At 44.6% G+C, this 22,668-nt stretch overlaps 1 protein-coding gene across 2 annotated transcripts in view; it reads right to left on the bottom strand.

Moving 5' to 3' along the window:
- Positions 1 to 4,112: 4,112 nt before the first annotated feature.
- Positions 4,113 to 22,668, bottom strand: part of Adcy10 (adenylate cyclase 10) — a 63,310-nt gene continuing 44,754 nt past the window's right edge. For both annotated transcript variants that reach the window (XM_036202735.1, XM_036202736.1), the window contains 12 exons: positions 21,842 to 21,908; positions 21,369 to 21,600; positions 19,979 to 20,086; positions 19,375 to 19,550; positions 16,940 to 17,093; positions 13,851 to 14,055; positions 13,676 to 13,772; positions 11,720 to 11,835; positions 10,856 to 10,973; positions 8,267 to 8,456; positions 7,481 to 7,669; positions 4,113 to 4,291 (listed from right to left, as the gene is read on the bottom strand). In XM_036202735.1, coding sequence (XP_036058628.1) covers positions 4,130 to 4,291; positions 7,481 to 7,669; positions 8,267 to 8,456; positions 10,856 to 10,973; positions 11,720 to 11,835; positions 13,676 to 13,772; positions 13,851 to 14,055; positions 16,940 to 17,093; positions 19,375 to 19,550; positions 19,979 to 20,086; positions 21,369 to 21,600; positions 21,842 to 21,908 — 1,814 coding nt within the window. In that variant the 3' untranslated portion in view covers positions 4,113 to 4,129. The remainder of the gene's footprint in view (positions 4,292 to 7,480; positions 7,670 to 8,266; positions 8,457 to 10,855; positions 10,974 to 11,719; positions 11,836 to 13,675; positions 13,773 to 13,850; positions 14,056 to 16,939; positions 17,094 to 19,374; positions 19,551 to 19,978; positions 20,087 to 21,368; positions 21,601 to 21,841; positions 21,909 to 22,668) is intronic.

Consider the following 22,668-nt stretch of genomic DNA (forward strand, 5'->3'; position numbering starts at 1 on the left):
ACACGCGTGGTGGCTCACAACCATCTCTAACTCCATGTCCACGGGGATCTGGCGCCCTCTTCTGGCTGACAGGCACCAGGCACACAAACAGTGCATTTACATGTAAGCCTGGAAAACATGTTTGTTTGTTTTTTAAAGCTTAAGTATATTCTAAGTTCAAGTTAAAAAGAACTTGACTCTTTGGGTCATCAAACTACTTAAAGACAAAAAAGGCTGGTTTCCTGGTAGATGAGCAGGGACAAGAGAGGATAATTTTGTATTGACTGTCCAGATGACCTCGGGGAAGAATGGGCTGCAAGCTCTTTGTATATGCATAAAATCAAGTATATAAATATGACAGTAGGGCGGGAAAGTCTACAGGACAGAGGAGATTAACGGGAGCAGGAAGGGATGGAAAGGGGAAAGCAAGGGTTAAAGGGGGGAATATGTTCAAAACACAGTGCACAGTTATACAAAAGGTTTAAAACGGTGAATCTACTAAGAGTTGAAGAAAGAACAAACTGTTGTGACGGGCACGTTTGCTTTTTGTGACGGGCACGTTTGCTTTTTGTGACATCATCAAAATGGCTTGGTTTCAAAGGTGTTCAGCTGTGTCTTAGCTGGAACCCTAACCTAATTTGAATCTAGTTTTCATGTTTAAAAAAGATTCATGTTTTCACTGTCTTTACAAAAGAATTTATTGTCTCATTATTTGGTATAATACAGATTTTAAAAAAATATAGCTTTTATGTTGACAAAAGTTTAATCTCCAAAAAATAAAGTGCATCTTGAGAGTGCCTATATATATATTTGTTTTATTTATTTATTTAATTTTTGTTTTGTTTTGTTTTTCGAGACAGGATTTCTCTGTGTAGCTTTGGCACTTGCTCTGTAGACCAGGCTGGCCTTGAACTCAAAGAGATCTGCTGGTCTCTGCCTCCTGAATGCTGGGATTAGAGGCATGTACGACCATGCCTTGCCTTCTAAACTTTTGATTTTTTAAGGTTTATTATTATGATTTTTTTTTATGTGTATGAGTGTTTCGCTTTCAAATATGTTTGTACATTACATGCATGCTGGTGACCTTGGAGGCCAGAAGAGGGCATCAGATCCCTTTGGAACTGGAGTCACAGACAGTTGTGTACTGTCATCTGGGTTCCAGGAACCAAACTGGGAACCTCTGGAAGAGCAGCCAGTACTCTTAACCACTGAACCATCTCTTCAGCTCCCAATAATCCAATTTTAAATAAAATAGCTCATAGAGTACATATACCTGTAAAAGTAGGGGAAAACATGGTTAATCTAGTTTCTTTTTCTTTCTTTTTTTTTTTTTTTTAGTTTTTCAAGACAGGGTTTCCCTGTGTAGCTTTGTGCCTTTTCTGGAACTCACTCTGTAGCCCAGGCTGGCCTCGAACTCACAGAGTTCCGCCTGGCTCTGCCTCCCAAGTGCTGGGATTAAAGGTGTGCGCCACCACTGCCCGGCTTAATCTAGTTTCTTTTACTTATTTATTTTGGTTTTTTGAGACAGGATTTCTCTGTGTAGTCCTGGCTGTCCAGGAATTCAGTCTGTAGACCAGGCCTGCCTCTGCCTCCCAAGCGCTGGGACTAAAGGTGTGCATCACCACTGCTAGGCTAGTTTCTTTTGAAATATGTAGATTTTGGTTGTTTAAAATGCCTGCTTCCTCATCTTCTGCCTTTACTTGGTTAAGCCAGACAGTGTTCTTGGCTATTTTAATTTCTGGTGTATTACTCTTGTTATACCTCCCAATGTCTTGTTTCTTTGTTTGTTTGTTTGTTTGTTTTTCAAGACAGGGTTTCTCTGTGTAGCTTTGCACCTTTCCTGGAACTCACTTGGTAGCCCAGGCTGGCCTCGAACTCAGAGAAATCCACCTGGCTCTGCCTCCCGAGTGCTGGGATTACAGGTGTGCGCCACCAATGCCCAGCCTCCTCCCAATGTCAAGTACAGAGGATAAAAAGCATTGGATCATAATGGCTAATAGACTCCAATGATATGATCCAGGAGTTCCTTCCTTAATGACTTTACCAGCTGTTCCTCTCTCCTGAAGACAGCTATCCTGTTGGCTACTCAGCCTTCTCTATATCAGATCCTGGGAATGAGCCTTGCTATCAACACTGGAAAGTTAGCATTTGGTCCCTGTATATATGTGTGTGTGTGTGTGTGTGTGTGTGTGTGTGTGTGTGTGTGTGTCTGTCTGTCTGTCTGTCTGTCTTCCTGGAAAAAATCACATGTCTGGGCATCTTCTGGAGAGCTTATGGGCAGATTAGAAATTCAGTGATTGTAGGGAGAGGTAGGTTGGTTATTAATTTATTGATTGTATTTTTTTTTTTCAGAACTGAGGACCAAACCCAGGGCCTTGCGCTTGCTAGGCAAGCGCTCTACCACTGAGCTAAATCCCCAGCCCCATAGGGAGAGGTTGGAATGTTGTAGGTCCATTGCCTAAATACAGTTTGTCTTCAGCTCTTTAGCTCCTCCCTGAAGACCTGTTCCTTTTCCCTGTCTGACCTAACATCCTTGTGACTAACAGGTAAAAACCTTTAATGTGGATCATATTAACAGGCCGCTAACTTCCACCAATGAAAAGGTTAAGAATATTGTCAGGGAGCACCCGAGGCCCATTGCAGAGATTTCTGAGGTCTCCTGTAACCTGCATCTCTACCAGTGTGTTTGAAAAGTGCCTTGATTCACGGCTTGCTTTGTTCTGTTCTTATAAAACTTCATCATCCTAATACCATGTTGGAACCCAAGTCTGTGGTCCCGAGCCATGTGTGACCTGTATTTGGCTCCAGTATAAGCCATCTCTTACCACTTTTCAATTTTCTCTGACTTAATTGTTTCTCCTGTGAATTGACATGTGGAAACTGCAGCAAAACAGAATGCTTGTGGCAGAGCCCCATGGTCTCATGTCCTAGCCTGGCTCCCTTCCCAGGATGCCAAGTCACCAGGCTCTGGCTAACCTTGTGAGGCCACAGGGGTACCCCACCTCATCTGTGAAACCTAGTTATAGTATCAAGAGAAAAGATACACAGCCTCGCCTTTGTATCTGGGAAATAAAGATGAATACTATTGTGAATTAAATGTTTTTAAACATGCTTACAAACTTGGAGCATGTAAAGTATACCCACATCAAAATTACTGTTTCTACTTAAAGCATTTATTTTTGCAGATGCGAGGTGCCAATGGGGCATCCCCATGGTTCTGGAAGATGCCCTCGGCCTCTGCAAACTATCCTTTCTAATCTGGCTGGTTCAGGCGGTAACAGGGATTTGACATTTGCAGTATTGCACTACTTCCAAGACGCTGAGCAAACTGAGGCTGATCTCTGGAACCACCTACAGGTGGAGGGACAGAACCAACTCCACATTTCTTCTGACCCCTGGCATGGAGTGAGTGCCGTGGCACGTGACACAAGACATCACTTTACCTTGATATTAGCATTTCTCGTACGGAGGCAGGAGACTGGAACAGACCAAGGGCTGGAAGGCTCCTAGAGCCTTCTGAAGGCCGGGAACATCTCCCAAGTGAGGCCATGTAAAACCAGCTCTCCTGCAGCCACAGCAAAAGCCAGTTTCCGAACATGAGCAGTGCTTATTATTCTACTAAAACAATCCCCTGGGTAGAGTTAAGATGCTAATGAAAGGTACAACATACGAAGTTGTCTGTAGAACCGCATATCGGCAGGATATGTGGAAAAGCGTGGACTGTGTGTGCAGAGCTGCCCTTGGAGCTACCAAACTTTTTCTTGCTCCAGCCCAGTTCCTCCTGCGTGTGGAAGCACACTATCCCTTAATGAGCTTTGCTTCTGTTGGGCCTGCAAGTCTCTGTCAACCCTTCCTTCAGGGACACCAGAACCCCTCTGGTCCCGATAATGATAGATAGGATTGGATTTTGCATGGGCTGAGCACCACAGGTTAAGCCTGAGAAAAGATACACAGCCTTGCCTTTATATCCAGCAGCTGTGTGAAGTTAAATAAAGCAAGGCGGTGCTGACCCACGCTGACCAACTAGGAAGGTTCCAGGTCTGAACCTGGAGGGGCTGGCTATGGAGGACGGACAATAATGGATCCTGGCAAAAAAGAAAAAAGAAAGAAAAATGGTTCTTACTGCAATCTTATTCTCGTTCATGAATTATTAGAAAGGATTGTCCAGGATATTAACTCTCATCAGGAATTTGTTCCTTTGAACATCCTGAAGGGCTACATTGCCTGATGCGATTTTATCCCACGTTGGAAGACTCAAGACGGTCTGAAGCCAATGATCTCCCATGAACTCCGAGGCTGAGTACCACCATTCCTGAGAGGAAGGAAAGAGAACACAGGCCTCCTCAGTACTCCTGCCATGTGGAAGACCGACCAGATTTCAAAAATGTGTCCCCGAGTGTGTTTTGTTTTGAGATAGGGTCTCACTGTCCAGCCTTGGCTGGGCTAACCTTGAACTTGGGCTGGTTCTCCTGCCTGTGTCTGGAGACCTACAGTTATAGGCTTGTACTGCCACACAAGGCTCTGGCTCCTTTGAGCCTTTAAAAACAGGGGGATCCACAGACAAAGGGGATATTTTTTTTCTTTCTTTTTTGGTTTTTCAAGACAGGGTTTCTCTGTATAACAGTCCTGGCTGTCCCGGAACTCACTCTATAGCCCAGGCTGACTTCAAACTCAGAGATCTGCCTTCCTCTGCCTCCTGAGTGCTGAGATTAAAGGTGTGCACCACCAGCTGGCTTCTTTTTTTCGTTTTCTTTGTTTTTCTTATCTCTTTCTTTCTTTCTTGTTTTGTTTTTTGAGATGGTTCCTACAACAAAAGCTGGCCTTGAATTCTCCAAGTAGCTGAGGATGTTGAACTCCTGATCCCCCTGGTTCTACCTCCCCAGCATTGGGATTGCAGGCATGCATTAACATGCACAACTGATGATAAAAATGATTTTTGTTGTCCAAACATATAGAACTTGGACGCGTCTTCAGATAAGCACACATAATTGCACATGTAGTCGCTCAATTCACAATACTGTGCTGGGTGCAGAGCCCGAGTTTTACCTTTGAGGTATTCCCACATGGGCAGCAAAAGGGAAGTGAAGAAGCCACAGAGATGGGGAGAGACTGAGCTAAGGGGGTTTGCAGGAGAGAATTCTCTGAAGTGTAACAAGAAATGCATAGCTCTGAGCTGTGGGTATAGACCCTCTGTTGGTAAGCTCTAAGACTACTGTGCTTGGAATGTGTGTATATTCCCCCACAATCCACATGCTGGAGGCCAACCCCTAAGGTGATAGCTTTGAATGTCAGGGATTTGGGCAATTGGGTTCTGAGGGCATTGAGGTTTATGTCCTTACAAAAGAGCTCATGAACAACTTTCCCCCCTCCATTCTTTGGACAGGCAAAAAGTAGGGAGAATAGAAAGACAGGGAAAATTAAGAGAACACCAGAAAGGAAGGTGTGGTGATATATGGTTTGTAATCTAAGAAATAAAGCTTGTCTGAATGAAGATCAGAGGACGGAGCCAGCCACAGAGTTAGCCATGGAGGTCAGACAGTAGTGGCACACACCTTTAATCCTAACACTCAGGAGGCAGAGGCAGAGATCGTCTGGATTTCTGTGAGTTCAAGGCCACACTGGGCTACAGGAGATGAATCCAATCTAAAAGAGAAACAGAGCCAGGCAGTGGTGGCACACACCTTTAATCCCAGCACTAGGAAGGTTGAAACAGGAAGTGATATGGCTGGGCAGAGAAAGGAATATACCTTGTGGGAGGAGACAGGAGTTTGACCCTGCTTGCCCTTCCTCTTTCAGGCTGAGGAGTTGGTGAGGTACGAGGTGGTGGTGGCTGTGACTTGCTCCGTTTCTCTGATCTTTCAGCTTTCACTCTGAGATCTGGCTCCAGGTTTTTATTACAAGAGCAACTAGGATTCACGCACCAGGGAGGGTTGCTTACTCTAGAGCAGTGGTGCACAACCTGTGGGTCGCAACCCCTTTGGAAATCCAATGACCCTTTCACAGGAGTTGCCTAAGACCACCAGATGTTTACATTATGATTCATAATGTAGCAAAATTACAGTTATGAAGTAGCAACGAAAATAATCGTATGGTTGGAGTCAGCACAACATGAGGAACTGTGTTAAAGGGTCGCAGCGTCAGGAGGGGTGAGAACCACTGCCTAGAGTCTGGCTGGAATTAAGAATGCCCACTCAATTAACAAAATGGGCTGTGAAGGTTCCTGCAGAGAGACGCGGTTCCTCTCCCATACAAGTACCTTAACTATGAATACTAAAATCCTAACAGTCCGTGCTGAAGACCCACAGGCAACTCTGAATATATCTTTGTTCCCTCCCTAGCTGTGGAGCTGCAGTTTTCTAGAAACCTCAGAAAAGAAACCTCAGAAAAAGACCATACACGTCATTTGCAATTAATTGTGTGTGTGTGTGTGTGTGTGTGTGTGTGTGTGTGTGTGTGTAAATAAAAAGTCTTAGCTTCCTTGTGGCAGATGGTGTCATTGTTAGCATTCTGACCCTCCCCTTGGGGCCACCCTGCATCCTGACATGAAAGTCTCATTTTAAGGAAAACCCCCTGCCCTTCCTTTCTCTCTTCCAAGCGCCCTCTCTCTCTCCATCCCCACGAGATGCACACACCTCCACTTTCTCTCCCTTCTCCCTCTTCCTGTCTCCCTCTTTCCCATCTTTCTCTTCATTGCTCTATTATAACAAACTCTCTCTACATGGATGTAGCACCTGGGTGTGAGTGACTGTTGCTCGCGCCACTGTCCGCTGCTGTATCTGCCCACCATGCTCCCCTGCACATGTGGGATACCCTGGCCCAGCCAGCTGGGGTCCCCCATGTGATGCATCCTAACAGTCATGCAATCCAACCCATCTCCAGGAACCACCTTTGGACAAGGCGATTTCAGAGGCCACCAGAATCATACAATATATGATTCTCTCTTGAAAAGCTCACACAAAGTTGTGTGTATGCTATCATTTTTCTAAGTACTCTTAGTGCCTAGGCTTAAACCTATGTTTAAGCCTCTTCTTAATACACCCCAGCTCTGCTTTTATTTAAGGACTTAGCCTCAAATTATTTTCAGCAGCAATGTCAAGAATCCTAGCTTCACTTTGAGGGGAGGTCTCTGTAGAGAATTCTTCAGGTGACAGGTGGCAGAGTAGGGCTATGTCTCTGGTTCCTGTTCCTTCTACCACTAATAGGGGCACATCCAGGGGCATATTCATGGAGGAAATCATCCTTATCAGATATTAAATCCTAGCACCACAGTCTTAGACTTGCCAGCCTGCAAAACTATGGGTAGTAAACTTCTTGTAAGCCCAAGTGGACTAAGACAGTGGCTTACCATGCCTCGAGAAACCCAACTGAGAAGTGGGTTCTGAGGCTTCCTCAGAAGGGTGAACATCCCCACATATGTAAACCCAACACACACACACACACACACACACACACACACACACACACACACACAAACTGTGGCATGGTGGCTGATGGTACATACCTTGCTCATGCTTAGCCAACATTTCTCTAGCAAATTTCCTTGTGTCTCAGAAAGCTCCAAAGCTGTGTTCAGGAAGAAGTCACAACTATGCCCATCTCCCATCAGTATGCAGACATAAGCCATCAGATGGTAGAGCCTTGGGTAGAAGACAGGGCCAATGGTGTCTTCAGCCACAAGGCTCTCTAAGGCCTAGAGAAGACAAACAACCAATATAACCAGGGGCTGGGGATATATATATATATTTCAAATGGCGAAGTGCTTGTCAACATGAGTTCAATCCCTAGAACCCACATTTAAAAAGCATGGCAAGAGCTGGGTATGGTGGCACAAACCTTTCCCCAGCACTTGGGAAACAGAATTTGAGGTCAGCCTGGTCTATGTAGCAAGTTCCAGGATGGCCAGAGCTACATAGAGAGACCCTGTATCAAATAAGTAAATGAAAAGATGAGACAGATAGATTGATAGGTTGACTGATAGATATGACACATGGCATGTGTCACATCTGTGACCTGGAATGGTGTCACAAGCTTAAAATCCAAGCCTATTATTGAGGCTACCCCCATAGCTTTCCTAGTAACCACACATCCCCGAAAACACCTCACTGTACCTGTGGTTTTGCTTGACTAACTTTTTAGGAGGATTGTCTTTAAAAAACCAAAAAAACCCAAAACCTTTTTACATAAATATGTACAAATTCTGTAATGAGAAGACAGAGAGTCAAGAAGTAGATGGAAATTCACTAGAGAAGGGATCTGTCTGTGCTGGAAAGCAGGGAGCAGGCCTCACCTTGAGGAGCTTAACCCCACTGTTCTGTGCATTCCGTTCTTCTATTTGCTTCTGGAGGTGGAGAACTTGCCCTTCCATGTACCTCGAGATCCCTTCATAGTAAAGAACTGTTGGGGTTCTTCGTGTCACAAAAGTTTTAGCTTTATTGGAAAATCTGTAGAAGTCGTCCCATTGCTGAAGTCTGGCATACCTGCACAAGCAGAGAAGAAATGAAAATCAGTCCCGCTCTCTGGATGGACTGGTTTCCTGAGAGCTCTCTCTGGATGCCAACTTTCAATACCTTGGCCCTCTGCCTGCCTCCTGTCCGACACAGCAGAATGGTAGATGATGTGGATCCACGGTTGGTTTCACCAATGTTGGTTTTAAATAAGTGGTGTAGCCGCACAATGTTACTCGTTAAGCGGCGCTGTTAACCGTGCGAGAAAAGCCAGGAGGTACGACAAAACCCAGTATCAGAGTTTTATTGGGGTGGGGTGGGGGGACAGAAGAGAGCATGGCCAAGTCTGTTGGAAAGACACTTGAGGAGAAGAGGGGGTGGGGGCAGGAGGAGAGAGAGCAGAGGAGAGGGGAGGAGTCTCTGACCAGCTGTTTAAGGATTCCCCTGCACATGCGCATGTGGGCTTACAGAGCTATGCCACGCATGCGCAGATTGCGTGACCACACAGCACGGTTAGGTGGGGCGTAAGACCCTGGCTACTGAACTGCACCTGTGCGGTCATATAGCTGGAGGCGTGGCCGGAAAGGGTGGGATCACATGATTAGGGAGGAACAGAGCCCTCAGAAGCACACATGGAGCACTAGCCACCATCTGGCATGCTCCTTGGACTCTAGGAAGTGAGACAGATAACACACTTCAGACTTGAAGAAGCTGCCCCGGTGGCAAAGAGAGGTGGGCCAGCAGTACTGAGTGGCCCGCAGATGGGCCAGGGTCCACCTCGGATTTCCAGGTCTAACCCAGATCTACTTAGTCAGGCTCTGGCAGTGAGGGCCAGGAATTTGTGCAAGCAAGCCTGGCCACTGACTGTGAGAAGTATTGGCTGGGGACACATAAGTGTTCCACTGACATCCCCACCAGGATGGAGCGCGATGAGGGACAAGCACAACTGTTAGACGTCAGAGCCTTTGAAAATTCATGTTCACTGGGATACCAGTTTGACATCGAGCCTTATCTGTTAAGTTTTCCCATGTAATTTTGTGTTTAAAGCAGAGTCTCATGTAGCCTGGGCTAGGCTTGAACCCCTTCTGAACTCCCCATCCTCCTGCCTCTGCCTCCCAAGTACTGGGAACATAGGTGTGGACCACTATGCCCAGTTTCAAATCATTTATGTACTTTTAATCAGAAGTCATTGCACTTCATCTCATTACAGAGCTTTTGATGAGTCACACTAGGCAACCTGGCAGTGTACAATGTGAGACAGGAAACAGAACGGGGTGGGGGGGGGTGTCTCAGTCCAGGAGATAATACAGAATTTGGTTGTTTTCTGATTTACCTTGAAGCCGTACGTAACTGTTTATCTCATTCTTGAAGGCATGGCCCCAGCTACAGGCTTATTAAGCTAGAAAACGTACTTCCTCCTCTCTCCTGAGTGTTGTCTGGGCAAAGAGCCAGGGCTATTTCCCCTCTGCTCTCACTTCTCCAATAAAGGAGTGACTTGGTTGGTTGTTGATTTGGGAGACACCGAGATAAGCATATTTCAGCACCTGTGTTGTCTCCAACATAAGAACCAGTGAGGCTGACAGGGAACACGGCATTGAGTTTCTCGGCCGTGGGACAGAAAGAGGCCTGCCTTGATTGGAACCCTGTGGTTTATAGTCCCACCACAGAATAGTTAGGTCTAAGGCTGGAGCTCTAGTGTTATTCTCTGCAGACATTATATAGCCCGTATCCTCCAACGTCACTACCTCGAAATAACATTTTCCCATCTGTTTAGATCTGGGCAGGTGTATGTGGGCAAGTGGTGCTATTTCTTCATGCCTGAACCATAGCACCCCTTAGAAATTGGTATAGTTATCCTTCAATAGCCCCTTAGTGCCAGGAGGCCCCCAGCCCACAGATGCTCAAATTCACAGGTGCTCAAAACTCTTCCACAAAATGATGCAGCATTCACCGACCCCATACACATCTTCCTGTCTCATCACTGAGTTACTGATAATACCAACTGCAATGTAATGCTATGTAAACAGTTGTTATATTTATTGTTTAAGGAATAATGACTAGGAAGCAGTCTCCACATGTTCAGGACACTTAAAACTCTCCTCCATGCCTCATAGCTTCTCTCTTAGGCTCACAGAATCCACAGATACAAAACTAGCCACCCAAGCAGTCTATGCTGCAGGCTTTGTTTTCCTGTGCCATTGACACAACTGAGACAAAATTACTTTTCTTTCCTCAGCTGAAGGTTTCTAGAGGATCGATCTGGATCCCTTGGTCCCTTGAGTGGCTTTCTCTATAAACATTCCCTGGCACCTTTAAGCTGTCTCAGATGTAAACTATGAATGTTTTCTTTCTTTTAAAGAATTTCATTGAACTCTTCTTTGGGATTTAACTTTTTCACTTGAAAAAGGAAATGTCATGTAACACATTGTTACCAGACAGCTATGCAGGAGTAAAGTCCCAGGAGCAGTCCACTCTTGAACTTGAGGATTCTGTTGTCTTCATTGTTCTGTACAAATTCCAAGCATTCTTCAAATGTTCTGTAAATGAAGCCTAGAAAGGAGAGAAACAGTGATCTTGTGGTAGCATGGTATGGGGGTCGGGGGAGGTAGGGTCTTGCTGGCCTTCAGTTTGCAATAGAATTTCCCACTTCTGTGTTGGACCCAACAATACGTTTGGAGCTGAGGACCGAACCCAGGTCCTTGTGCTTGCTAGGCACCTCACCTCCGGGGTGTATTAGTTCCCTGCTTTGGTTAGGGCACATGTGATTTCTCCCCATCTCTGGACCTGGAGGGCTCACCTGGGAGTTGCTTTGCTCAAATAAACCTGTTCTTTTGCTTTTTCAATTTGGTTTGCTCTAGATTGCTGTGTAGGTGGAGAGACCTTTTATCTCATTACAGAAAACCTTTTCTCTTCCTCTCGATTTTACTACCCTTTGTCACTGTTCTCCCTAATCCTACCTCAGCCCCAAGCACAACTTTTTTTCCCCACTTCGAGACAGAGTCTCACTATGTAGTTCTGGCTGTCCTGGAACTCACTATATAGATCAGACTGGCCTTGAACTCCCAGACATCTGCCTGCCTCTACCACCCCAGTGCTGCCATTACCCCTGGCATTCACTGTTCCCTTACAATTTTGGTAATTGCTAAATAGCCCTTTGAATCATATCACCACGCTCCCTCCATCCCTGAACACTAAGTAGGTGGTCCAAAAGCCCTGAGAGTTACCTCACCACTCCAGCATGGGGACTCACTCCCATTTCTTTTAGTTCCTGAAGCCAGAATAAATTCCATGCTTACCAGAATAAAGCATGATGTCCAAACAGACAAAATAGAAAAATGCCTTGCTGAAAATGTGCTCTTCTGTTACAGAAAAGTCCCACAACAATTCTAGAACCTGGACCAAATTCTTGTATCTGTGGAACAGAGCGAGAAAGCTGTGAGAGGAAAGGATGGAGTTCAGTCCGGGTCTAGGTTAGTCTTGGTCATGAACAGTAATTCAGAAACAAATACAACTTGTAGACTTCACCTGAGGGGTGTGGTGGTGCACACTTTTAATCCTAGCACTCAGGAGGCAGAGGCAGGAGAATCTATGAGTTTAAGGTCAGCCTAGTCTACAGAGTGAGTTCCAGGACTGCCAGGGCTGTTACACAGAGAAACCCTGTCTTGAAAAAGAAAACAAAACAATACAAAAACAAAAACAAAAACAAAAAATAACAGCAAAAACAAAAAACAGACTTCAAACCTTCCCTTGCTCAGAACTAGAACCTTAGTCTCCAACTGGATCCCTCAACAGTTCTTTTAGGGATCCTCCAGATCAGGGAGATTAGAGTCAGGCCAAATAGGCCAGAATCTTTGTTGCTGTTCTTCAGGCATGCACAGTGCTTTTTTAACTTCCCTGTACCTGGCAGGGACAAAGGCCTAGTTCCCACAATAGGTGTGACTGATTGACCTTCTATCCCTGGTAAGAGCAACCAGATCAGAGATAATGAACACAAAAGAACTCCATTAAAGAATTAACAGAGGCTGGAGAGATGGCTCAGGGGTTAAGAGCACTGCTTATTCTTCCAAAGGTCCTGAGTTCAATTCCCAACAACCACATAGTGGCTCACAACCATCTGTAATGAGATCTGGCGCCTTTTTCTGGACTGCAGGGACACACGCAGACAGAACACTGTATACAAAATAAATAAATAAATCTTTTTAAATAAAAGGGGGGAGTTGGGGATTTAGCTCAGTGGTAGAGCGCTTGCCTAGCAAGTGCAAGGCCCTGGGTTCAATCCTCTGCTCCCCCCCCCAAAAAAAAAGAATTAATGGGGGTGGGATGGGGTGGGGTAATATTAAAGATTAAAGATGACGGTTATCAATTACATTATCTTGCCATGAACTGCACTTCCTTTTCTATGCTATGGCCAGGGTGAAACAAGCCAGAACCCCCAAACAGCTTTCTGGTCTAGTTAGCTTGGCCACCTGGATAGCCTAGAGTCAGTCATCTTAGAGGAGAGATTTTTGATTGAGGAATTGCCTAGATCAGATTGATGTGTAGGCATGTCTGTGGAGGATTGTCTTAATTATTAACTGATCATAGAGGGCTACTGGAGGAATCACCATCTCTAGTTCTAGAAGCTAGCTAACCTTGGACTGGAGAGGGGAAAAGAGAGCAAGACTGCTGTGGAATAATCCTTTTGTACAGTGAAGATTTGTCATTGTGATGGGTTTAATAAAGAAGCTGACTGGCCAATACCTGAACAGGGTAAAGTTAGGCAAGAAAGCCAAACTGAGAATGATGGGAAGAAGGGCTGAGTCAAAAGGGTCACTAGCAGATGCAGAGAGAAGCAAGATGAAGATGCAATACTGAGAAAAGGTGCCAAGCCATGAGGCAAAGCATAGATAAGAAATATAGGTTAACATAAATATAAGAGTTTAGTAACAAGCCTGAGCTATTAGCCAAGCATTTACAGTTAATATTGCTATTGGCCGAGCACTTACAATTAATATTCAATTTCTGAGTAATTATTTGAGAGCGGCCATGGCACAGGAAAACTCTGCCTATACAAGCCAGCAAGAAGCCATGGTTTCTGTTCAGGTTCCTGCTTGAGTTTCTGCTCCAAATTTCCTCAAGGGTGGACTGTGACCCAGAAGTGTAGGCTGAAGTAAACACCACCACCAGCCCTCTGCTTTTGGGCAGAGTGTCTATCACAGCAACGGGAAGGAAAGTAGAATCCTAACTTTGGGAAAATGCTTTAGGACAAATACCTGCTTTTCAAGAAGAGAGATTTACTCAGTCTGCAGAGAACCATGTGGTATTTGTTGGGAGTCTGGAGAAGAGACCACATCTTATAGGCTCGGGAACCTGGGAAGAAAGCAAATGTGGTGTGTTTGGAGTTATCACATGTAACTTTATGCCCTTTCTTGCCTAGCTAATGTTTACCTAACTCGATGGCCAAGTCCAGATGACCCATTAATAACTTGATATGGCCCAGTGTATCAGCCGCATAAGCCATGATTTTGATGGCCTCGCTTTTTACAGGGAGGTTCAGGAGCTGCTCCATGGCCAGGGTTTCATATTTGAACCACACACCCTGGTATCCAGTCAAATGGTGGTACAGTGAATAGTCCAGAAAAGCCTTGATGATCTACAAGGGCCACAACAGAGAGAGAAGGAGAAAAACTGAGGAGGAATCCCAAGGTGAGAGACTCAGTGCCTACCAGGAGACTCTGCTTATTAAATTTGGACTGTAAGCTAGTCATGGGGCCAATGCCATGGACTTAGATGCAGAAGCCAACTAGGTGTCTGCCACCTGCTTACTGTCTTCCAGGATAAGCTTCATGGTCTTATTTGTATACAGTCTTTAAAATAAATGGAGACTCCCCCCCCCACACCCGGAGACAGGGTTTCTCTGTGTAGCTTTGCGCCTGCCTTTCCTGGAACTCACTTGGTAGCCCAGGCTGGCCTCGAACTCACAGAGATCCGCCTGGCTCTGCCTCCCAAGTGCTGGGATTAAAGGCGTGTGCCACCACCGCCCGGCCAAACTTTTTTTTTTTTAATGTGGAACTGAGGATCGAACCCAGGGCCTTGCACTTGCTAGGCAAGCGCTCTACCACTGAGCTAAATCCCCAACCCCAAATACAAACATTTTAAGTCGGATGAAAAATAAAAACAATAGGTGGATAAATGGCTGCCCAGAACAAGATTGAGCAGATGCAATCAGGTCTACATAGTTGGTAGTTATGTTAAGGTAGAGGGAGCATTTGAGAGAAGAATTAGCCTTTCTTATGCATTGTTTTTGTGATGCATAAGAAATGCAATGGGGCTGGGTGGTGGTGGCGCCTTTAATCCCAGCACTCGGGAGGCAGAGCCAGGCGGATCTCTCTGAGTTCGAGGCCAGCCCGGGCTACCAAGTGAGTTCCAGGAAAGGCAGGCGCAAAGCTACACAGAGAAACCCTGTCTCAAAAAAAAAAAAAAAAAAAAGCAATGATTTTTTCTGTCTGATAAAGGACTAATTTAAAACGTAACTGGAGATTTGAGAAGTTGCTTACTCTTTAATCAAATCTTTAAAATGAGAAAGTTGCCTCAGAATATAAATGCTTAGAGGAATGCAAAGACAAAAGAATTCCTTTCAAAGAATCAGTTTACACACACACACACACACACACACACACACACACACACAGACACATGCTTGCACACTCACACCCATGCATACATACAGGCACAAACCCACTTATACATGCACTCATACATACATACATACATACATACATAATAAATGCATAAACTGCTTTGAAAAATGAAGACAGGAGAATAGACTAATAATGGTTTCTCTAATAGTCCAAGTATTTATTATGTTGGGGTGATTGTACAGGGGAGGCTTTTTAAGGCTTTTTCCAGGAGGACTTTTCTTCCTGGAATGCCTCACATTCTGTCACAGGCAAGTCTCTAGGTACTTGTTAAATCACAAAGTTCATTTTTGCAAATTCCAAATTCCTGGTGTGAAAATGCATAATGCTGCTGCAAAGGAAGGTTGGCCGTACATGGTGGGGGGCAAATGACAAGTCACAGCAGCAGTAGTCTCGGACTTCGTGTATGTGGACCAAGAGAACAGAGCCGGACTGCGTCATTGCGTGGGGCAAATAGAAAGCTCAGGGGTTGTGTGGCTTGCTGGTGGTCACACTGAGGATGGGTCTGGAAACCACTCTCTGGGTTCTCATCTAGTCCTTCTGTTATCTTAAACTGTCCATGGCTGGATTCCATCTTTTGAAAGAGAACTATCCTTTTACATTTAGCTTCTTGGATGCTCATTCTCTGAATATACTACTGAGTTTACCAGAAGCATCATATGTGACACTACATCTCAATGAAGATGAGGTGGACATCTAATTATCAAAGCAGGCCTAGTGGTACATACCTGTAACCCCAGTACACAAGATACTGCAAGCTGGGGGCCAGACTAGGCTATAGAGTGAGGCCTGTCTCAAACAAACAAACACGAATCTTCCTCAAACAAAATAAGACACACAAGCACATGCCTTTGATCCCAGCACTTGGGAGGCAGAGGTAGGTGGACCTCTGTGAGTTTGAGGCCAGTCTGGTCTATAGAGCTAGTTCCAAGACAGCCAGGGCAATACAGAGAAACCCTGTCTCAAAAAACAAACAAAAAAAACCCCCAAAAAAAAAAAACCACCACCACCACCAACAACAACAACAAAACAATCAAACAAAACAAAATAAGACACACAATCACAGTGAATCTATAAAGCACACTCACAAAAAGCTATTTACAAAAACTTAATACAGTGCCACACTTCTCATTGTATTTTGCTGCTGTTGTTTGGAGAACTATATTTTTAATGCAAATCCTAGTTATGTTGATATATACTTTTACTATTGCTTTTAAGAATTTTAGCTGGGTGCTGGTGGCACATGTCTTTAATCCCTGCACTTGGCAGGCAGAGGCAAGTGGATCTCTGCAAGTTCAAGGCCAGCCTGGTCTGCAAAGTGAATTCCAGGATAGCCAGGTGTACACAGTGAGACCTTGTCTCAAAAAACAAAAAACAAACAAACAACAACAAAAACAAAACAAAACACAAAACTTTAAGTTTTTCTCACTTGGTGTCCTATAATATCGATCCCAACCCACAAAAGGAAAAAACAGTTTGATTCTGACAGTGGAGTCCTCTGGGGGCCAAAACATTTGGTAGCTGCTGGCAAAACTGCCCAGTCAGAGAGGCTTCCATTACAACCATGTGGTTTTCAGGTCCCGTTGGCTTTGGCTAGGAGGTTTGCTGCTGCTGCTTTTCTTTTCTTTTTTTCTTTTGGTTCTTCGAGACAGGGTTTCTCTGTGTAGCTTTGCGCCTTTCCTGGGACTCGCTTTGGAGACCAGGCTGGCCTTGAACTCACAGAGATCCACCTGCCTCTACCTCCCGAGTGCTGGGATTAAAGGCGTGTACCACCACCGCCCGGCAGCAGCTGCTTTTCTAAATGAGCTGCAACAGTTTCAAGAACAGCTACAAACATACCTGGAAATTATTTTGCGTTTCCAGTGAGGCGTTCATTTGCATCATGGCTGCCAGCTGGCCGTAATACTTGTAGTGGAAAAAAAGGTTCAAGCTATAGATTTGCCACAGCAAGGAGAAGCAGGAAGCTTGCAGGTAAAGTTCTGCCAGTTTCTTCCTGTCACCAGAACGGCAGATGGACAGAGAAGGTTTCGTCACCATTGGGTTCACACGCTCCGGCTCCCTGTGCCCCCCTGCTCTTCTTCCCAGAGCCCTTACCTCAACTGGAGGCCTGACTCATGACTTAGGATCACATGCATTTTTATGAACCACTTAAGTATGTTACATTGAATTAACTAGGTGAACCTGTCTGAATTTCACCTTCTGTGGGAAATGGGGTCAAATCATCCCCTCTTTCCCTATAGACTCAAATGTGAAGAATGGCATCCATGTGCCTTTAACCAGCTTCACTTTTTACCTAAACTATATTATGGGGATGGAAAGATGGCTCAGCTGTTAAGAGTACTTGTCGCAGAGGATCCAGGTTCAATTTCTAGCACCCCCAGGATGGCTCAAAATCAACCTAAATACAGTTACAGCGGATCTGACACCCTAGTCTGACCCTAGTGGGCACCGGACATGGACATGGTATGCAGACATACATCTAAGAAAAATATTCATACAGATAAGAGTAAATTAAAAAAAAGAAAGCCCCATGTCATCACAAAATAGATATCATGATCTCCATTTTATAAAGAAGAAAATGTGCTTCGTACAAATGAAATGGGTTAGTTCCAAATACTCACGTGCCATCCTGCTTCTGTCTCCCAAGTACCAAGATTACAGACATGTGCTACCAGTTCCATTATTTTCTTTCTAAATATTCGTTTTATTTACTTATTTTGTGTGTTTCATAGGTGCATGTGATACCCACACCTATGCATTAGGGTATATCAGACCCTTAGAACTGGAGTTACAACCATTTGGAGGGAGCATGGTAAAGTAGTTTAAGTAAGTTAAGTAAGAATGTCTGTCATAGCATTTGAATATTTGATTCCCAGTTAGTTAGGGAGGCTGAGAAGATGTGGCCTTCCTGGAGGGGGGCTGGTTTGGGTACCAGATTGCATTCACTGTTTCCTGTTACAGTTCAAAGTGCAAGGTCTTAGTTGTTTACCCCCACCACGCCTCATCTTGCCTCCATACTCAACACATGGCTTATCATATGTGTACTGGGATCCAGACTCTGGTTTTATGATTGTTCAGTAAGCATCCTTAACTGCTGAGACATCTTTCAGCCCTTTGATCATTATTTTTTTATAGTTCACTTATAGACCAAATCTTAGCTACATTTTAAATTAATGAACACCCATCCCTAATGTAACCCTTATCAAATTCAGAGAAGAATAGGGAAATATGAATTTTGGCAGATATGCTCAAGGCCTGATAATTTTCTTTGAGGTAAGAATAATATTTAGGCCGGGCAGTGGTGGTGCACGCCTGTAATCCCAGCATTCGGGAGGCAGAGGCAGGTGGATCTCTGTGAGTTCAAGGCCAGCCTGAACTCTATAGAGAGATGGCTTAGAAGTTAAGAGCACTGACTGCTCTTCCAGAGGTCCTGAGTTCAATTCCCAGCAACCACAGGGTGGCTCACAACCATCTATAATGAGATCTGGCACCCTCTTCTGGCCAGCAGGCATACATGCAGGCAGAACACTGTATATAGAGTAAATCTTAAAAAAAAAAAAAAAAAAGAATAATATTTAGGATCTTTGTAAAGCATGGGGGGCTTACAGTTGAGGTTCTAAGGAATATGGCACTGGTTCTGATATCTGATTCTAGATACACAGGAGAGTCATTGTATGAGTAATAAAGAGAATTGGTACTCACTCTGTGTGGTAGTTGGAATGTAATTGGCCCCTATAAGCTCATAGGGAGTGACACTATTAGGAGGTGTGGTTTTGTGGGGTAGGTGTGGCCTTTTTGGAGGAAGTGTGTCATTGTGGAGGCGGGATTTGAGGTTTTATATATGCTCAACCCATGCTCAATGTCTCAGCTCACTTCCTGTTGCCTGTGGGTCAAGATGTAGGACTCTCAGCTCCAGCACCATGTCTGACTGCACACCACCATCTTGTACCATGATGATAATATACTAAACCTCTGAGCTGTAAGCCACCCCAATGAAATGTTTTTCCTTTATAAGAGTTGCCATAGTCATGGTGTCTCTTCACAGCAACAGAAACCCTAACTAAGATACTTTGTGAAGGAATTCCATGGAATTCTTTGACAAAAGCTACTTGTGAAGTGCTCAGAGCATCCTGGCCCTGGCCATCTCATCCTACAAGTGAGCGTCTGAGCTCCTGGAGCACCAGGCTGTGAGGACAGACTCGTGCTGGATGGCAGCCGTCCTTACCTGGGGAACAGAAATGAGACCCTCAGTTGTTCCCAGCTCCTTCCCTTACCCTGGTAGCGAGCCCTCCTGGGGATGCAGGGCCATCAAGTGGGAGAGTCTGTTCTTTTCAACATGCATTTGGAAAATCAGGGTGATTAAGTCGGAAGGAAACATTCGGTTGAGAAACTTCAGCGCCTTTTTCAGCATTTTCTTGGCGAGTACCATCTGTCCCATATTAAAACACACCTAAGGAAGAAGGAAAGGGGCAGAGGAACCAATAGTAAATTTGGAGAAATACTTATCTAAAAAAGTTGAACTGTGGCCCAGGAACAAAGTCATTATGCACTTTAACGTAATATTAAAAATATTTAATGTTAAAATGAAATTAATATGAAAATGTTTATTGGGTGCTTGTACAAGGAAGACTGAAGAGTAGGGTTTGGCCCTGAGTTGTGTATCATGTAAGGGAATGTTTACTCATGCATATGCACTGTTACAAAGACATTTCATAAAAATGTCAACCTACTTGCTAGGGAAGATACCAAGTCACAGCGATGAAGTATTGAGTCAAGCTTGGGGTTCTGGACTCTGTGAGAAGAGAATATAGACTATACACAGATGACCTCTACTCCTTCTGTGGACTGCCTTAGGACTCCAATGTAACGGTTTCTTACCTGGCCTTTGAGACTATAAAATGTGGCGTATTCAAAGATCTGACTCCAGGAGTTTTCATTTGTCAGGGTCTTCAGCAGCCTTTCTCCCTCGTCCAGATACATGTATGCCTGCAACCAGCAAAGGAAACAGAGGAGTCGTGAGTTCTAGTAGAGGGTCTCTCGACCCAGATACTGCCGAAGCGAGGGAAGCAGGAGCCACTTTGGGTCCCAGGTCATCCCTGGGCCTGGTCTCGTTGGTCATAGTGGACCTCCACCCTAGACAGAAGCTGGGTGGGTGTCTTCACGTCTACCTCTGTCTGCTAGATTTAGTGATCACTTCTTTCTGTTTCATTATATGCATGTAGTTACCTCAGTTCAAGGGGAAGGTTGCCATGGAAACAGTTTCCCTAGGGAAGTGTTAACTAGTGCTCTGGTGGTCTCCAGTGTGTCTGTATGATGGTTTAGCCAAACTGTACAGAGACAGAAGTGGCAGAGCCTCTGAAGACGACAGGACTGAAATAAATTCCTATCAGCCAGGAAACCTGTAGCTCTTCTGTGCTCTACATTAGTGTTGGACAGCAAAGTATAAACCACTGGGGTGTTACTCACGAGGACTGTGATGCAAATGAAACGTTTATACTAAGAGTGAACCCAAACCATTTGCATGTAAGTCCATTTTGCTCTCTCTCCCAGGTAGACACAGTTTCAAGAGTGGCAATATTTCATTAATTAAGGAAAGATCTGGTTTGTAGCCTAGGCTGGTCTTGAACTTGCTATGTAGCTAAGACTGACCTCAAGCTTGTGATTCTTCTGCCTCAGCTTCCAAAGTGTACCACCATGCCTGGCTTGGTTGTAGTAGTATAATTAATCAGTTATTACTTTTTTCAAGACAGGGTCTTGTGTATCCTAGGTGGGTGGCCATGAACTTTCCATGTGGTTGAATCTGGCCTTGAATAGATCCTGATCTTCCTGCCTTTACCTCCCAAGGGCTGGCATCACAGGTGCATGCCACCATGCCAGGCATGATGTATGATGATTGTGGTGGTTTGAACAGGAATGGCTCCCATAGGCTCAGAGATTTGAATACTTGGTCATTAGGGAGTGGCACTATTAGAAGGTGTGGCCTTGTTGGAATATGTGTGGCCTCATTGGAAGAAATGTGTCACTGGAAGAGGGCTTTGGAGTTTTCCTGCTATCTGCGGATCTGGATGTAGAACTCTCATATCCGTCTCCAGCACCATGTATGACTGTATCCCACCATACTTCCATGATGACAGTAGACTAAACCTCTGAACCTGTAAGCAAGCCCCCAATTAAATGCTTTCCTTTATAAGAGTTGCTGTGGCCATGGTGTCTCTTCACAGTGCTAGAACACTGACTAAGACAATGATGGTGGAGAACGGCAGCTTACCTTATAGTTGTCTCCCAGGATGAGATAAGCAGATGCAACTTCTAGGAAGTAGTATAAGGCTTTGTTGTTTTCTTCTAAGGCTACCAAATGTTGGGCCAGTGGCAAGATGACAATCTGGAGCAGCTCCTCACACTGGCATGATTCCAGAGGGATGATGTCATCCTGAGATGACTCCATCTTTGCAATAACATTGTCAAAGAAATGCAATATTATATTCCTTATTTCTGCATCACTGTTCAAGTACAAGAATAAGTAGACCATCAATAAATAACAAACACAGCACAGATTTTGATATGAAATTATCTTTGAAGACTAACAAAATCCAGTGTTGCTCTCACTGACTAGTGAGATGCACCATGCAGCCCTGTCATTTCCCCTGGGTACCTAAGAGGCCTAAAGGTTGGCCCAGAAGTGACCCCAACATCATGACAATTGCTTCTTTTCTATCTTCTAAAAACTACATAGGTGCATACCTGCGATTCTCAGGGAATTTGTATTTCTTAGGGAGCTCTGATTTAGAAAAGCTGACTTCCTCTTCATCTAGAAAATAATTGAGCAAGTAAGATGTTTGCCATCCACCAAAGACTCTTATTCCCTTTACCCAGCAAGGAACCACATTTCCTAGTCCATCTGTGTCCCGTCCACCATCCCCCCCCCCCCCCAGACACCTCTCTCTCTCTCTCTCTCTCAGAAAATGGAAGGCAGGGCTGGGCACGATTGTACATGACTGTAAAACTACCTCTCAGAAGGACCACTCAGAAATTCAAGGCCAGTCTGGTCTAAGGAGTGAGTTCTAGGCTATATAAAGAGACTGTATCTCAAATGAAAGATGGGGGCAGAGACAGAGAGGGAGCTGAAGGGGAAGAGAGTAAACTGAAACTAAAGATGTACATATGAAAAAGCCACATGGAAACCTACTGTTTTGTTAGCCAGTTGTTTGAAAAAATAAGTTTGAAGGGAAATATCCTGTACGAATGGACAAGGTTGCTCCCACAAGTCACAGGTTGTTAAACAGAAATGCCAGAAGCAAGTGTGGGATACCTCCTTGTGGTCAGCAAGGACCCAGAGCCCCTCCCCTAAAAAAAACCCAACACAGGCTATTTCCATTTATCTTAGAGAACAGGGCAACCTATTATTGTTGCTTTGCTAAAATGACATGGTATCAAAGTGTCTTCTAAATGTTTTTGTTTATAGCCATAGATTGGCGCTGCTCTCAGCCTTAGTCAGGAGCTTCTGTTTGCAGTAGGTGATGGTTAATGTAGAGACTCAACACTGTCTAAAGTACTTAGCAGAAGTGACT

The sequence above is a fragment of the Onychomys torridus genome, chromosome 11, assembly GCF_903995425.1.
Source record: "Onychomys torridus chromosome 11, mOncTor1.1, whole genome shotgun sequence".
NCBI lineage: Eukaryota > Metazoa > Chordata > Mammalia > Rodentia > Cricetidae > Onychomys > Onychomys torridus.